This window comes from Herpailurus yagouaroundi, unplaced genomic scaffold (genome assembly GCF_014898765.1).
Source record: "Herpailurus yagouaroundi ecotype Mexico unplaced genomic scaffold, PumYag 184, whole genome shotgun sequence".
Lineage (NCBI taxonomy): Eukaryota > Metazoa > Chordata > Mammalia > Carnivora > Felidae > Herpailurus > Herpailurus yagouaroundi.
In genome coordinates this window covers 35,359,081-35,376,430 of record NW_024412415.1, presented here as the reverse complement: position 1 = coordinate 35,376,430, position 17,350 = coordinate 35,359,081, and the positions used below count along the sequence as shown (strand labels likewise).

Sequence of the window (17,350 nt, the reverse complement as noted above, 5' to 3'; positions counted from 1 at the left end):
CAGGGGAGGGAGATTATAGAGGACACAAGAGGGGCAAAGACGATAGGTACCATTTCAGAGGTTGGTTTGTCTTCTTCAGGTGAAACACCTGACCCGGGACTGGAGAACCACGGCACACGCCTTGAAGTACTCGATGAGCCTCGAGTTGAATGAGGACCACCGGAAGGTGAGGAGGACCACCCCCGTCCCGCTCTTCCCCAACGAGAACCTGCCAAGCAAGATGCTCCTGGTCTACGATCTCTACCTGTCCCCCAAGCTCTGGGCCCTGGCCACGCCCCAGAAGAATGGAAGGGTGCAGGAGAAGGTGATGGAACACCTGCTCAAGCTCTTCGGGACCTTCGGAGTCATCTCGTCAGTGCGGATCCTCAAGCCCGGGAGGGAGCTGCCCCCTGACATCCGGAGGGTCAGCAGCCGGTACAGCCAGGTGGGGACCCAGGAGTGCGCCATCGTGGAGTTCGAGGAGGTGGAGGCGGCCATCAGAGCGCATGAGTTCATGGTCACGGAATCTCAGGGCAGGGAGAACATGAAAGCCGTCCTGATTGGGATGAAGCCACCCAAAAAGAAACCTCCCAAAGACAAGAACCAGGATGAGGAGCCCACCGCGAGCATCCACCTGAACAAGTCCCTAAACAAGAGAGTCGAGGAGCTTCAATACATGGGTGACGAGTCTTCTGCCAACAGCTCCTCCGACCCCGAGAGCAACCCCACGTCCCCCATGGCCGGCCGGCGGCACGTGGTCACCACCAAGCTCAGCCCTGCTGGCCACCAGAATCTCTTTCTGAGCCCCAACGCCTCCCCGTGCTCCAGTCCCTGGAGCAGCCCCTTGGCTCAACGCAAAGGCGTTTCCAGAAAATCCCCTCTGGCCGAGGAAGGGAGGCTGAACTGTAGCGCCAGCCCTGAGATCTTTCGCAAGTGCACGGATTATTCCTCCGACAGCAGCATCACTCCCTCCGGCAGCCCCTGGGTTCGGAGGCGCCGCCAGGCCGAGATGGGGACACAGGAGAAGAGCCCCGGGGCGAGTCCCCTGCTGTCTCGGAGGATGCAGACTGCCGATGGGTTACCTGTGGGGGTGCTGAGGTTGCCCAGAGGCCCTGACAACACCAGAGGGTTCCACGGAGGACACGAGAGGGGCAGGGCCTGTGTATAAATACCTTCTATTTTTAATACCCGCTCCATCAAGATACCTGGCATGATACAGAATGCGATTAGGTCCCCTTTGACAGATTTTGTATACGTGTAGACCTCTTAATTTATATATTTGTAATGTACATAGGTTGTCCGCTACGCCATGGTTTTAAGAGCACCTTCTAGTTCAGAACAACCAGCATGACCTTTATTTTGATGATGCCCAACGTATATGAATGTTGCGGCTCCGCAGAGCTGTGGGACAGAGGCTCCTCCAGGGTGGGTCGGGCGGTGGGTCTCTTCCTCAGGACAGAGCTCCTGCCTGCGGTGACTGAGCTGACCTCGGCTGGCCATGCAAGAGCTTCCTGAGGACCCCCAGGAGCTCTGTTGTGTAATGGCAACTCGTTAAGCCGGTAGCATGGTGTCTCATGGGACCAAATGTATATTTCCTGTCAAGTCAATAAATAATAAAACATCCGACTGGGAGTCCTGCCTCTGAAGTCCTAGATCGTGTCTGACAGAAGTCTGTGCCCCTCTGACAAGGCTGTGGGTGGTATGTCAGGAGGCCCTGAGGAGCTTAACGGAGACGCATCTCTTGGAGGTCCTGCCCAGGGCAGCCCTGGGGCTCTCCTTGAGGCTCCAGCAGCCTGAGAGGTCGGCAGAGTTTGTGCAGATATGAGAGCACCACGTCTCTTCGTCACAGTGAATCCTACCCGGGCAGAGGCAGCTTAGTAAAGACCAAGCTCTCTGGACACGGTCCCCAGGCTGGCTCCTTTTCCTTGGTGAATGTCCATTGTCACTGGCAGCTTCTGATGTAGCAGAAGGAGCAGTGGCCTGGATTTTAGCATTGGCTTATCCACTTGCCCTTTGGGGGAGTTTAGACAAGTGCCGTTTAATGAAATTTGTTGACAGTTATTGAACGGTGATTAGACGCCAGGGACTATGCTTAGAGTTTTCCATGCATTATCTCATTTAATTCCCCCTCCCCCAAACCACGCAAGAAACTTTCAGATATTATCCGCTTTTTACAGCGGAAGAAACAGACTTTATGTGGGTAACTAGCTTGTCCAGGGCCTAAGGGCTAGGTTAGTAGAGCTGGCTTGAACCTTAGCAGTCTGGCTCCAGAGCCCATACTCTTAGCCACCAGATGGTACACAGCATCCCTGAACCTCACCATCCACGTTCAAAAAAGAAGCAACCACAGAAGGTGCTAGTATTTATTCAGCACCTCCTATGTGCTAGGCGTTTTGCTAGACACATTCTTTCATTTATTCTGTCAGTGTCCCTGGAAGAGAACTATTACACCAGTCGTACGCTGAAGCCCCTGAGGTACGATAATAGCTCAGGCCATTGTGGAAATGGAAAAGGAGAGTATATGTTTAATTACACCGTTTTATAAAAATTAGCAGATGATTATTATCTGCTTGGTAGGACCGTGTGTCCCTTCAGTCCCAGAATACCTATTAACTGGTAAATGCCTCCAGGAGTTATTTAGATTTGCCATTTCCACCGCTGTTAGCTGTAGGTGGCCCAAAGGCCCACCCCCAACCCCCACCCCCCCGGGGCAATGCCACAGCCCAGCCTCAGTCCCCTCCCTGGGCCGGCTCCCTCACTGTGCTCCCACTCACCCTCCCTGCCCCTTCCCCTCCAGCTGCCCCCTCCCTGCCCGTGGGCCATGGGGACATCTGGGCTTCACGACCTCTCCTTGGCCTGGCTACATTCTGATTATTCCACCCCCTTTATGCTCCAGCACACAAGCGGCCGCTCTGTTTTTTAGATTCACTCCTGTCAATCCTGATTGCTTTAAAAAAAAATGCCTACACCCTCACCTTTTTATGTGAATACAGAAGAACTTGGCCTTCTGTCCTCAGTATTGCCCTCTGTGGTCTTGTGAAGGAACCCTGAATTGGAGGTCAGCAGAGTTGGGTTGTAGGCGTGGTTCTTTGGTAAATAACTGACCCTGAGCAGGTCATTTCTCTTTTTGACTCGTGATTCCCCCGTCTAACCAGGGGGTGACAGTAAGACGCTCCTGAAACAAAGCCTGTATGCGAGAGTGCTTTATGAACCGAAACTACTTTGTAGGTGTTAGTCTTTACCTGGGTCTCCGGTCACCCCCCAAGACAACCTTCCTTGTCTTGTCCTAGTGCTCAAGCCTGGCCTCACATTCGAATCACCTAGAGAGCTTTTCAAAACTGCCCGTGTCCACCCTGAGACAGTCTGATTTCCTTGGTCCTGGGGTGACGCCTGGGGACGAGCGGTATTCGAAACTCCCTGGGTGACTTTACTGGGCAGGCAGCACTGAGAAGCCCTGATCTGTCGGAACGAGGAGGAATGTGGAATAGATGGAGGAAGGCTTAGAGGCATCCCTCCTCTCCTTCTTTTTCAGGATTTGGGCTTTCTCTCTTTTCGTGGAGCTCCGGGCGCACTTCACCCATCCCCCACTCACGGTGGCAGGGAGCCCTGGAGCACCTGCTGATGAACCTGACCCCTCTAAGTCTCTGGCCAAACCTTCAGCTGGGGCATGGGCTTCCTGTTTGCTAGCCCAGCAGGACTCTCTTGAATAGCTTGACTGGGAAACCCAGCCAACAGTATTTTTGCAGATGTTTCATTATTTTTAATGAAAACCAGTTCCTTCTCCACCTTGGGACCCAAAGCCTGCTGGACGCCTCCCATCGAAGGGCTGGCAGAACATCCTAGTGCGACACGTGTCCAAATACCACCTTGTCTACCCCCCACCCCCCACCCCATGCATATCTGCTCCTCCTGACTTCCCACCTCAGCCAGTATGTCTGGCTTTCACGTCCCCCAGACGGGAAGAGACCGCGTGGCCTCTGTGAAGGGGGCAGGTTCTGGAGTCCAACGGCCTAGGTTCAAATCCTAGTGAACGTTGACCAATGACTTAGCCTCTCTGAGTGTCAGTTTCTTCTCCTGTAAAAGGCGGAGGATCATCGTTCCTATCTCATACGGTTTGCCAAAATTAAATGCGTTTAGACCCGTAAAATGCTGAGCAACTTGCACACGGTAAACGCTCAGGGAACGTGAGGATGTCCTATGTATACCTTCTCCTTCTCCACTGCCCACGTTCAATCGACAATTCCGAGCTGTGAGTTCCAGCCCTCAATTGTTTCTTATTTGCTCCCGTCCCCAAGCACTTACTTCCGTTCATCTGTCCTCTCAAGCTCTCCCTGGCTGTAATCCTCTCTTTAACCTATCCCGTAATGCCACCAAAGCCATCTTACTTATGTAGAATTCTGTTTGCATCACTTCCTCACTTAAAAAAAAAAAAAAATGCTGGCTGCCTTTTCCCTAAGCGCAGAGTGGGGGCCTAACTGCCTCGCATCCCCTGCTGTGCCGTGTATCTTGGGGGTAAGGTTCTCGGAACCTTAGCTCAGTCGATCTACAACCCGTGGGACTGTGGGGTCACCTCCTGAGCTGACAGGCCAGCTTCATATCCAGAAATGGGTTCCTGCCTGTTCTCGTTTACTAATGCGTCACTCCAGGGTGTGGCTGGGTTGAAAACGGCTCTATTTGGTTTCGGCCACATGGGACTGAAACATATGAAAAAGTACTCTTTGAAGACACATTGGTCATTGATTATTTTTAAAGACTTCCCTTAAAATGAGAGCTAGCTTTCTCCAGTCGTCCTCAGCCACATATCCTATTCGTTGTGAGCTGTAAACAGGATGGAAAAGCCCCCGAGAAACTAACGACAAAGCTCTAAGGAGGAACGGATTGAAACAGGGAATGTCAATTTCTTATTCCCCGACGCTGGCTTCCATCCTGGTGAGAGCACGTTCCCTTAATGGAAAGGTACCCCTGGAGGCTATAGCCTGAGTACTTTGTCTTCACGAAGCATCCCTCAGGATGACCGTCATGTTGACGGATCAGTCCTTTGGCAGGCTGCCCATGGAGCAGAGGCCACACCAGCCACACAGTGTTCCGGGTGTTGGAACAAATGGGGTGGTGGGGCACGTGGCCAGCCCAACGGGTGAACGGAGCTGCTTTCACTTGGAGCAGTTTCTCGTTGAGCAGCTGTTTGCACAACACCCCTGATTTGGAATCAGCTATGGGAGGAGCAGAAGCAAGCAAGACATGTGTCTTGTGACTGTACAAAACATCCAATTGAATTCCACAAACGTTCCATACTATGAGTAGAAGCAGCAGCGAGCTGACGTGCTTTAGACAGAAGATGAATCCTAAGTGATCCTTGCCCTTATCTGTGACCGGAATGTGCAGGAGGTTCAGATCTGCCCTCTCAGCACCGCGCATCTTCAAAGACGAGTTTGAGAAGGTCAATTTGCTGTGACTTCGGAGAGGTGGCCCCAGAGGCAAATTCCTTCCGTTGCTTTGCTCTCTCTCTCATCGCCCTCTGGTGTCCACACGGAGACATGGCCTTCATAACCAGGCACGGGCATAGAGTCCAGCTTATACTCCCACAGTTGGGGAAAAAAAAGAGACCCTAGTTTTTAAGACGACTTGCCAAACTGTGAGGACTATCCCATCTCTGTAAGCTTCGGTTTCCTCGCCTGTAAAGTGAGGATGATAATACCCTACATCAGTGCTCTTGTAAGGATTAGAGGGGGTAATATAGGAAAGCACTTCATACCATCCTGGAATATAGACACTGCTCCAAAAAACACATCCACTAAAACTCTCGGCAATGAATTCATCCTAACTTAAGAAGAAGGGGCAAGACTTCTCAAGGGCATTAGTGTTTTCACATTATAGTCAATTGTTTATCTACCATTTCCTTGCTGGATCATGAACCATGAAGTAGGAACCATAGATCTCAAATCATCTTAATACTGCCTGGCCCATGGCTGGAGCTCAGGAAATATTTGTTGAATGGAAAATGAGTAAAAACTGATTTCCCCCAGTTTAAAAAAATCTACAGTGCGATGTGACTTTATAATTCAGTGTTTCCAAACATCCAAGCAAATCCTCTCACAGGCCGTAAAGATCCCAAGAGCTCTGTGATTCGGCACTGTTTGAGAACTCCACCTGTCCTGAAATACTCTGGCCCTGGAATATATCTTGGAGTATCTGTAGGTTCCAACAGAAGGTATGGAAAAGCGCGTTCTGTATGATTAAGTCAGGGGTGGAGACTCTTGAGCTCTAAACTCTGAGGAATCTGAGAAGGGGAGCACCTAAGAAAAATGGAGAGGAGCTTAAGGATGGAGGCCAAGGGCCAGTAGGAATCTTCAGAAGTCAGGACCAAGGGATCACCAAAGCTGCCTGCTTTGTATGCAAAATGAGGGTGATGGTCGCATCCCAAAACACCTGGAATACACTCTGTAGGGCCAACCTAGTCAACAAACGCCCAGGTGAATTCAGTAATACAAATGTACTTGAGTCTCTCATATCTCATCACATGTGGCCACGGCGCAGACTTGAGAGAAGAAGCAGATACGAAGCTTTATGAACATGAATAAATATTTTCTTGATCCCCAAACGATTCTCCTAATGCCACACGTCCACAAACCGACAACCACAAAATAAAATCAATGAGACAGACAAGCAGATTTGTTCAGTCTTTAAACGCAAGAACTATAAGAAACTTCCACTGTGCTTTTACTTTAAACGAGCTCCGTTTGGGAAGAGAAACTTGCTTGTTCTGACTTGAGCAGCCTCTTCACAAGATGGAGAAGCTGACCGACCTTGAGAACTGATCAGAGGCTGGTAACTGCAGGTTGGTAGAGTGCAACATCTGTTCTTTGTCTCGTAGAGCCCTAAAACACTTTAAGGAAGACGGAGCTATCAGACCAAAGTTCTTTGAAACTAACAACTTCACAGGGGAACTCAACAGTAGGTCAAATAAAGTGCTGGGTTTTGTCGCCATTACAGTTTGGAAATAAACAGATTCAAGGGCCATGAAACGATTGCGGAGAACTCCCGAGGGGGATTTCAGTTCTGCATCCATCAAAATCTGGCCGACCCTCCAAGGAGAAATGAGCTGGGACCCCTGTGTGAAGAGCTGGGATCCCTTTGGCAGAAAAAGCAAGACTGTATTGAGATCGTTCTTAAAATAATATCGAAACTAAAATACCCTCAACTACAACACTTCACCTGTTAGAGAAATCGTATTAGATGTGGGATGCTGATAAAGTTCATTGTTTTAAACTGTTTTAGCTGCTGAGAATACAGGAGGGAATAAGACTCATATGTACTCTGCTTTCGTGGTGTTTACATTCTTCTGGAAGGGGGCAGGCAATACACCAATGAACAAGATAATTTCAGGTAATAGTTTAGGAAACATGAAACGAGATAATGGGGTATAAAATGACAGCAGGTGGGGGGCGCCTGGGTGGCGCAGTCGGTTAAGCGTCCGACTTCAGCCAGGTCACGATCTCGCGGTCCGGGAGTTCGAGCCCCGCGTCGGGCTCTGGGCTGATGGCTCAGAGCCCGGAGCCTGTTTCCGATTCTGTGCCTCCCTCTCTCTCTGCCCCTCGCCCATTCATGCTCTGTCTCTCTCTGTCCCAAAAATAAATAAATGTTGGAAAAAAAAATTTTTTTTTTAAAATAAAAAATAAAAAAATGACAGCAGGTGGGGTGAAAGGCTATCTTATTTATTTTTAATTTTATGAGGAAAAACTTTCAAGCAAATGTAAAAGCAGAGAGTATGAGAAAATCTTATTAATATGTTCCTCAGATTCAACAATTACTAATTTTTCTTCATTTGCTTCATTTGGCCCTTTTCTTCCTTCCTTTCTTCTTCTTCTTCTCCTCCCCCCACCTCCTTCTTCTTTTAGTAAAATATTTTTTAAATGTTTATTCATTTTTGAGAGAGAGAGAGAGTCTGAGCAGGGCAGGGGCAGAGAGAGAGGAAGACACAGAACTCAAAGCAGGCTTCGAGCCATCAGCATAGAGCCCCACGCGAGGCTCGAACTCACAGACCATGAGATCATGACCGACTGAGCCACCAGGCACCCCTGCTAAAATATGTTTTACCTTTTTCTGTTTTTCAGGGCAACGTTTCTGGATTTAATTGCTAAAATATTTAAAAATAAAATAAAACAAAATAAATAAACAGATTATAAAAAATATAAACACAAACAGCCACCCCTGCATACTTCAGTATACATCTCTAACGATTAAAGGCCAGATAAGATTTTCTAAAACTTTTGCTTAAATACATTTATAATTCATAATTTATATTGTATAGATTATAAAATTATAGGGGCGCCTGGGTGGCGCAGTCGGTTAAGCGTCCGACTTCAGCCAGGTCACGATCTCGCGCTCCGTGAGTTCGAGCCCCGCGTCAGGCTCTGGGCTGATGGCTCAGAGCCTGGAGCCTGTTTCCGATTCTGTGTCTCCCTCTCTCTCTGCCCCTCCCCCGTTCATGCTCTGTCTCTCTCTGTCCCAAAAATAAATAAACATTGAAAAAAAAATTAAAAAAAAAATAAAATAAAATAAAATTATATAACAATATGACATAGATGCTTTATAGTAATTACAGCTATATAAGTTATATAGCATACAATTATAAAATTATATATTATAAATAAGGGTTTTTTTTTAATCTTTACTTATTTCTGAGAGAGAGAGAGAGACAGAGCGTGAGCGGAGGAGGGTCAGAGAGAGAGGGATACACAGAATCTGAAGCATGCTCCAGGCTCCAAGCTCTCAGCACAGAGCCGGATGCAGGGCTCGAATTTGTGAACCGTGAGATCATGACCTGAGTCAGTCAGATGCTTAACCGACTGAGCCACCCAGGGGCCCCATAAAATTATATATTATAAAATAATTGCTAAACATTCTAAAATAATTACATTGTATTAAACAATACATTAAAAAAACACTTTATGTTATTAAAAATAAAATTATATAAATATCTATAATCTAATCACCTGAACTAAGTAACTGTTTGAATTTAAGTGCTTTTTTCCCCCATCTTCCAAACATTTTTATCACTGTACAACATACTGTTGAAAAGTACACATATCGTAAGGATGTAACTTGCTGAAGTACCTACCATAAAGTGAACATGTCTGTGTAACTACCACTCTGGGACCCCAACTTTGTTTTTTTCCCTGCAATTTAGTTATTGAAGAAACCGGTCATCACTCAACATTTCTTCTCTCGCTACATTTTCTGCAAAATGGTCATTAGATCTTGACTCTAGACCAGGACAAGATCAGCAGCAGAACTGAGCCATAATGGAAACTGAGGCAAAGGAAAACCCAGTAAACACTGATTCCGTCTTTATTTGAAATTCTGATATTTTGTTCATGGTGAATTTGTTTTTTAACCTTAATTTTGATTTTTGAAAATATTGCATGAAAATGTTGTTTGTCTTGATCACTGAGTTGTTTGGCATTCCCTAGTCTCGGCTCGAGTTTTTGTCAAGAATACCACATAGCTGGGGGCGCCTGAGTGGCTCAGTCAGTGGAGTGTCCGACTTCGGCTCAGGTCCTGATCTCACAGATCGTGGGTTCGACCCCCGCGTTGGGCTCCGTGCTGACAGCTCGGAGCCTGGAGCCTGCTTCGGTCTCTGTGTGTGTGTCTCTCTCTCTGCCTCTCCCTGCTTATGCTGTCTCTCTCTCAAAAATAAATAAACATTATAAAAATGGTTTTTAAAAAAAGAATACTTCATAGCTGACTGTGTATCCCTCTTGCATCACATTAAGACGAACTTGCTGTCTGGGTGTCTTTCTTACGTGAAGAGTGAAGGATGTCAGCTCTGACCACAACTGTTCCATATTGTCCTGGAAATCCCATCAAGCATAAGAAGACAAGACATGAAGGCATTCAGATGAAACGGAAGAAATAAAACTGTCCCCCATCACAGATGATATTATTGTATAAACAAAAAGGAGGAATCGAGTTCTAGAACAATCAAGTGTGTTTAGTGAGGTCATGGAGTAGGTCAACATATAAAAATCCATCATTTTTCTAATACAGAAAATAATTTTGAAAATAAAAGAACAAGTTGGAAGACTCACACTATCTGATTTTAATATATATTATTAAAAAAAATTTTTTTTTCAACGTTTTTTATTTATTTTTGGGACAGAGAGAGACAGAGCATGAACGGGGGAGGGGCAGAGAGAGAGGGAGACACAGAATCGGAAACAGGCTCCAGGCTCTGAGCCATCAGCCCAGAGCCCGACGCGGGGCTCGAACTCACGGACCGCGAGATCGTGACCTGGCTGAAGTCGGACGCTTAACCGACTGCGCCACCCAGGCATCCCCTCATTGTGGTTTTCATTTGCGCTTTCCTAACACTGAAGATCTTTTCCTTATGTGGAAGATCTTCTCACATGCTTGTCATCCATATATTTTTTTGTGTGAAGTGTCTGTTCAAAGTTTGGACAAACGTATGAAAGCAACTCAATTGTCTTTTCAGCTGATGGTGCTGGAACTACTGGATCTTCACGTGGAAGGTTTGAACCTCAACTTATGCCTCCCAACGTATACAGAAAATAGCTGAAAATGAATTATAGAACTAAATGTCTGACTCTGGATCTCAGCTCAGGTCTTGATCTCAGGGTCATGAGTTCAAGCCCTGCATCGGGCTCTGTGCTGTGTGTTTTAAAAGTAAAAACAGGGGCGCCTGGGTGGCTCAGTCAGTTGAGCAGCTGACTTCGGCTCAGGTCACGATCTCACAGTCCGTGAGTTCGAGCCCCGCGTCGGGCTCTGTGCTGACAGCTCAGAGCCTGGAGCCTGTCAGATTCTGTGTCTCCATCTCTCTCTGACCCTCCCCCGTTCATGCTCTGTCTCTGTCTGTCTCAAAAATAAATAAACATTAAAAAAAATTTTTTTTAAATAAAAACAACCCCCCCTCCAAAAAAAAAAAACAAAAAACAAAAAGAAACTCTTTGTGCTCTTGGATAACAAAACAAGATTCTTTAAAAAAAAAAAAGTTATAAATTGGAATTCCTTGAATGAAAATCTTTTGCTCTGTGGAAGACACTGTGAAGAGAATGAAAAGATAAGCAACAGACTTGTATCCAGAATATATAAAGAGCTCTCAAAACTCAACAATAAGAAAGAAAAACAACCCAAATTGTTTAAGTGGCCAGAAGATTTGAACATGCACCTCATGGAAGAAAATGTATAGATGGCAAATGAGCATATAGACAGCCCTTCACATCACTAGCTCTTAGGGAAACGCAAATTACAAATCACAGTTAGATACCATTACATATACACTAGGAAGGCTAATCCAGAAACTCTGATAATACAAAGCATTGGCAAGGATGTAGAGTAAGTGGGCTCTCACGTGGGGCTGGTGACATGCAGTACGGCACAGGACAGGGGCTCAGAAGAACAGTTTGACGTTTCCTTACAAAGTTAAACAGATACTTAACCATTTGACCCGGGAATCTCATCTGTAGGTATTTACTATAGACGTGAAAGCACACTCACACAAAAACCTGTACACTCATGTTTAATAGCAGCGTTCTTCGTAACTGCTCCAAATTGGAAACTACTCAAATCTTCTTTCGTGGGTCACTGGAGAGAACAAACAAGCCTGGGATACAGCCATACAACGGAACACCACTCGGCAAAGATTAGGAACACGCAACTTGCGCAACCTCGCCACACGCGACAATGTGGGAGAATCCCAAATGCGTTAGGCTAGGTGAAAGGAGCCAGTCTCAAAAGATTCTCTGTTGTACGGCTGCCTTCATATGACAGTCTGAAGAAGGCTGAGCTCTAGGACCAGATCAGCGGTTGCCGGGGGGTGGACAGGAAGCAAGGACAAAGAAGAAGCATGGGGCAATTCTTTGGGGTGTTGGAATTCTTTCGTATCCCGTTTGCGGTAGTGATTACAAGTATCTGTACGTGTGGAAAACTTCATTGAACTGTACGACATCCAAAGCAAAGTGTACTGTACGTAAAAGTTTTTAAGCAATAAAAATGACTGGTGGGTGGTTTCAGGTGTATATGCAGCTGATCCCTGCCCCACCCCCACCGCCACCCCCAATCCTGAAGTCCTCGGTGAATGAGCCAAAGGCTAGTGTGGCTGGAGATCGAAAATCCAGGGGGAGCGCATGGCAAACACAGTGAGGTCAGCGAGGTCAGCGAGGTCGGACAGGTGGGCAAGACCAGCCCGGGGAGAGCCATAGAAACACCTGGATTCGAATCTGAGCTTCTTAAAGATCGTCCCTGCTGCTATGCGGAGAATGGACGCACACTAGCGAGCTACGGAAAAGGGCTTTTCTCCTTTCTCAAAATGATTAATTAAAAAGGAAAGTGATCAGACCTTAAGAGGAGAGGTCCAAATAATGGGAACATTTGACTGGGACCGAGGAATGGGAAGGGGAAGAAAACAGTTTGCTATTAAAATGCCGTTCTAGGGCGCCTGGGTGGCGCAGTCGGTTAAGCGTCCGACTTCAGCCAGGTCACGATCTCGCGGTCCGGGAGTTCGAGCCCCGCGTCGGGCTCTGGGCCGATGGCTCGGAGCCTGGAGCCTGTTTCCGATTCTGGGTCTCCCTCTCTCTCTGCCCCTCGCCCGTTCATGCTCTGTCTCTGTCCCAAAAATAAATAAACGTTGGAAATTTTAAAATGCCGTTCTTGTCTTGCGGTTAGACAGAATTTCCTTGTCTGGCTAACTCTGGTGATGCAGGGACACGCTTCTTCCAATGTGTTTTCTTGGCCTTCCTTCTCAGAATAAACAAATGTGGTGTCTCCAGGCTTTCAGAGGGTCCCAGGTACAGGGCGACCTGATCCAGACCACAGAAGCTTTATTGCCAGCTTCCCCCAGCTCACGGCTTGGGCCCTGTTGCTATAAACACACCGCTCAGGAGGCTTACACAAGTTTGAACGCCTCCCTGCGACTGGTTTCTTTGTTATCCTGACTCCTCACGCACAAGTGAGGCTTACCCATGGAGAACAGAGCATCCTGGGAAGGGCTGGCACTCTGACCTCAGAAAACACTGGAACATGAGTGTAGTCAAGGCTGTTGGGAGGCCCATGAGTCACCACTTATTTAGGTGGCTTCTCATCTAATGCAGAAAAGAGATGATTCTCGAAAACCAATCGTGGTGTCTGTTTGCTGGGCCCTGTGGCTGGCGGCAGATCGCCAACCCAAACCCCCAAGTCCAGGCTGACAAAATGGCTACGGAGACGTTCATCCTGTTGGAGAGAGAGGGAAAGAGAGAGAGATATAAGCCGGAGCTCTGAGAATCCTTGACTCCTTCCTTTCTGCTGTCCCGTGGTAGCCAGTTCCCATTCAAAGGGGGCATTTCATTTGGTTCCTGGACATTTCTGCACCTCTTTCCTGCTTTTTTTCTCCCCCTCTAAACCCTGGTCACCTTGGTCATGGGCAAATGTCTCCTTGATGAAAGGGTTAGGCCTGCCTCCATTGGGATCACTTAGCATGAGGACCGCAGCCAAGCTCCATGGCTCAATTTCAAGTTCCCTTTTAAATGGAAACCATTTGATACACTTCGCTGTCCTAAAGTCTTTGAGTACATTGAAATCAAAGGGAGAGTCCTGACTCAGATTTAACTCTGCCCGCACAAACATTGGTCATCAGTCTACTTAAAAACAAACAAACAGGGGCGCCTGGGTGGCGCAGTTGGTTAAGCGTCCGACTTCGGCCAGGTCACGATCTCGCGGTCCGTGAGTTCGAGCCCCGCATCGGGCTCTGGGCTGACGGCTCAGAGCCTGGAGCCTGTTTCCGATTCTGTGTCTCCCTCTCTCTCTGCCCCTCCCCCGTTCATGCTCTGTCTCTCTCTGTCCCAAAAATAAATAAACCTTGAAAAAAAAATTTAAAAAAAAAATTAAAAAAAATGAAAACAAACAAACAAACAAAACCAAAAATAGATTTTTGAAAGACGGAAAATAAAACTTACCTTTAATCAGCGCCAGAAAACCCAGTGAAAGAGTATGGGTCAGTGAGTGCCCCGGAACATTCCACACACGGTCTTTCACGTATTCACCGTGGTCAATGCTCAAATTACCAGGATTAAGATGACCCCTGGGGAAAAGGACAACACATACAAGACCTGAATTGGGGGTCAGGAGAGGTGAGCTCAAGTCACAGACCTCAGGTCAAGTAGTGCTGTAGCCTTGGGGACATCAGTGACCCTTGCCCCTCTAGAGTCTCGGTTTTGGAAGTGTTTCATATTGCTTAGATTCTCCGATTTTCACCTCTGGTCTTACATTGTCCACGTTCTCCTTACCATTTATGTCCTCATAGCCATGGGAAGTCTCTGCTTGAGTATCCTGGCGTTACCCCAAACTAACTCAGTTACCAATCACATGTTGAGATCCGTCCTCTGAGTCAAGCTTCTCTTCCGCCTTTACCTTGACAGTGAAGGAATTTATGGTGTAGCCGAAGGAATGGCTTTCCCCTCTATCTTAAGGGTCACCTCCCTCTATATCTGGGAGAGAAATGCGGGTTGTCTCCCTTCTCCCATGTCCGACTTTCCCTGGCTTCAGCCCCTCTGAGGCCTGTTTTCCTCCCGGTGCTCTGGGTTCTGTGTGGGCCCGACTCAGGTCAACCCTGGGCAGGCCACCCCCGGCATCTTGTTACTTCCTGAATAATGACCTACGTGCCAATGAAGACAGACTAATGTGTCTTTTGCTGTCTTCACAACATCACACAAACATGAATAAATATATCAGACTTTCAGGGGCGCCTGGGTGGCTCAGTCACTTAAGCATCCAACTTGGGCCCAGGCCATGAACTCATGAGCCCCGACTTGGGCTCTGTGCTGACAGCTTGGAGGCCAGAGCCTGCTTCGTATTCTGTGTCTCCCTCTCTCTCTGACCCTCCCCTGCTTGAGCTCCATCTCTCTGTCTCTCTCTCTCTGTCTCTCTCTCTCAAAAATAAATAAGCATTTAAAAAAGTTTAAATATATCGGACTTTACTAAAAGCTGGAAAAATTAGTGACAACATTAAAAAAAAATCTTTTTTAATGTTTATATTTATTCTTGAGAGAGAGAGAGATACAGAGCACAAGCAGGAGAGGGACAGAGAGAGGGGGAGACAGAATCCGATGCAGGCTCCAGGCTCTGAGCTGTCAGCACAGAGCAGGATGCGGGGCTCCAACGCATGAACTGGGAGATCATGACCTGAGCCGAAGTCGGACGCTCAACCAACTGAGCCACCCAGGTGCCCCTAAATTGACAACATTTAAGAGGGAGAATTTTAAATGGCCACCAATACCATTTTTCCTGGAAAAACACCCAAGAAATGAAACATTTCAGAGGAGAAAACTTTTTAGGTCAGTGGTCTCCAGAACTTAATCTTGTTGCCGTGACCTTGTATGTGTCTCCCTTTTGGAGAGACAGCCTTCCTCCTCACCTCCCTGCTCTGGGGTGTGAAGCCCCTCCCGTGCTTAGGAAACCCCACCTCCCACCTTTAGACACTGGCCTGTCGCACAAGGGTCTCCCACCCCCACCCAACTCCCCAGAAGTTCATTTAACCGAGTTTTAGTTACACCGCCCGCAAGGGCTCAGCAAAATAGTCCGAGAGGACCTTGGGCTCTCCAAGTCCGTCAGAACCAGACAAACTACGGGGGAATGCGGAGACCCCGTATCTGGTCCTCTCGACCGTGTCCCACCAATGTGAATTGAAAAGGGACCTCTTTATTCTTCCAAATATCCATGTAGTGACAGTGCACACAATTCCCTTGCCGTGACCCACAATTCCCCGGGGCAGCACAGACTAACTTTAGACCCTTAGGGAGAAAACAAAACAAACTTTCCCTCCCCAACTTCCCATACTTTGCAAGCCCTCCCCTTGGGGTTTACGCTACATTCTTTTGGTGACCAGAATATGCTTCTATGTTCAACTCTTGCCCTACCCATTCTACTTTCGAATAGTGCTCCCTTAGTCTGGCCAAGAATAAGCAAAGGGGCCTACGGGCTGTATACCTTTGGATAGTAGCTGTGGAGCCTCTCAAAGGTTCCCCCGGAAATCTGGAAGATATTCCTTGTGACGCGAGAGACAGATGAACTTCTTAGATGATGGGGCCCGTCTGCTCCCAATGGCTGAGTGTGGGGAGCGGGGAGGGCTATGTGTACGTGAGGGAGTAATTCTCTCAAATATAATACCAGTAAGAAGGGCGACGGCCTGACCCGCGCTTGCCGATTTTACAGCATTTCTCAATCCTGGCTGCCCCTTACCATCACCTGGAGAGCTTTAAAAATACCCGATACCTCACTTGAACTGTTCAATCAGAGTCTCTGGGGGTAAGGCCCGCGCAGCGCTGTTTTTAAAAGCCTGTCGGTGGGGCGCCTGGGTGGCTCAGTGGGTTAAGCCTCCGACTTCAGCTCAGGTCACGATCTCACGTTCCGCGAGTTCGAGCCCTGCGTCGGGCTCTGGGCTGATGGCTCAGAGCCTGGAGCCTGCTTCCGGTTCTGTGTCTCCCTCTCTCTCTGCCCCTCCCCCGTTCATGCTCTGTCTCTCTCTGTCTCAAAAATAAATAAACGTTTAAAAAAAAAAAAAACAATATTGTAAAAGCCTGTCGGTGGTTCTAATGGGCAGTCAGGGCGAGAACCACCGGCGTGTAGGGATGAGAGATTACCACAGCGGGAAGAGGTCACGTTTTGTGGCACCTGCAATGGATTCTGCAGCCTCAGGCAGCCTTGTTCCATCAGGCTCCTTCCAGCCTCCAAGATTTTGGGTAAAATCTCAAACAGTGGGGAGGGAGGGGGTTGGAGTCCTTTGATGCAGCTGCTATGGAAGGCGTGGAAGGGCAGTAAGCACCAATCCCGGGGGCAGGTTCCTACCGCTTAGTTTTAATGTCAAGGGATGACCGCAGGTACCACCCAGTGCCTGATACAGAGTGGACGCTCAACACATAGGGCGCTTGTGGAAACGAGGACCATGACCCCAGTGCGCAGATAGGCCGTTACCCTCTGCCGCCACCAGATGGCGACATAACAAACATCACCGTAGAACAGAGTCTGTGGGGCGCCGAAGAGAGAGGGAGGTATCCCCGAACTTGGAGATACAGACGTAGCACAGGAGGGGGTTTTGTTTCTTTGGTTTTGGACCTTTATCCTTTTATATAAGCAAACTGGCAGAATTTGAAGTGGTGTTAAAAAAAAAAAAAAAGTGAGGGGTGCCTGGGTGCCCGCGTCAGTTAAGCATCGGACTCTTGGTTTCCGCTCGGGTCATGATCGCAGGGTTTGTGAGTTTGAGCCCCGCACCGGGCTCTGCGCTGACCGTGCAAAGCTTGCTTGGGATTCTCTCTCCCTCTCTCTCTGCCTCTCCCCTGCTCGTACGTGCGCATGCACTCTCTGTCTCTCTCTCTCTGTGAAA

At 47.9% G+C, this 17,350-nt stretch overlaps 1 protein-coding gene across 1 annotated transcript in view; it reads left to right on the top strand.

Annotated features, from left to right (window-relative positions):
- LARP6 (La ribonucleoprotein 6, translational regulator) overlaps positions 1–1,605 on the top strand; it is a 14,466-nt gene extending 12,861 nt beyond the window's left edge. The window contains exon 3 of the mRNA XM_040493128.1: positions 80–1,605. Within this exon, the coding sequence (XP_040349062.1) occupies positions 80–1,147 (1,068 nt within the window). The 3' untranslated portion in view covers positions 1,148–1,605. The remainder of the gene's footprint in view (positions 1–79) is intronic.
- The last annotated feature ends 15,745 nt before the right edge of the window (positions 1,606–17,350 follow it).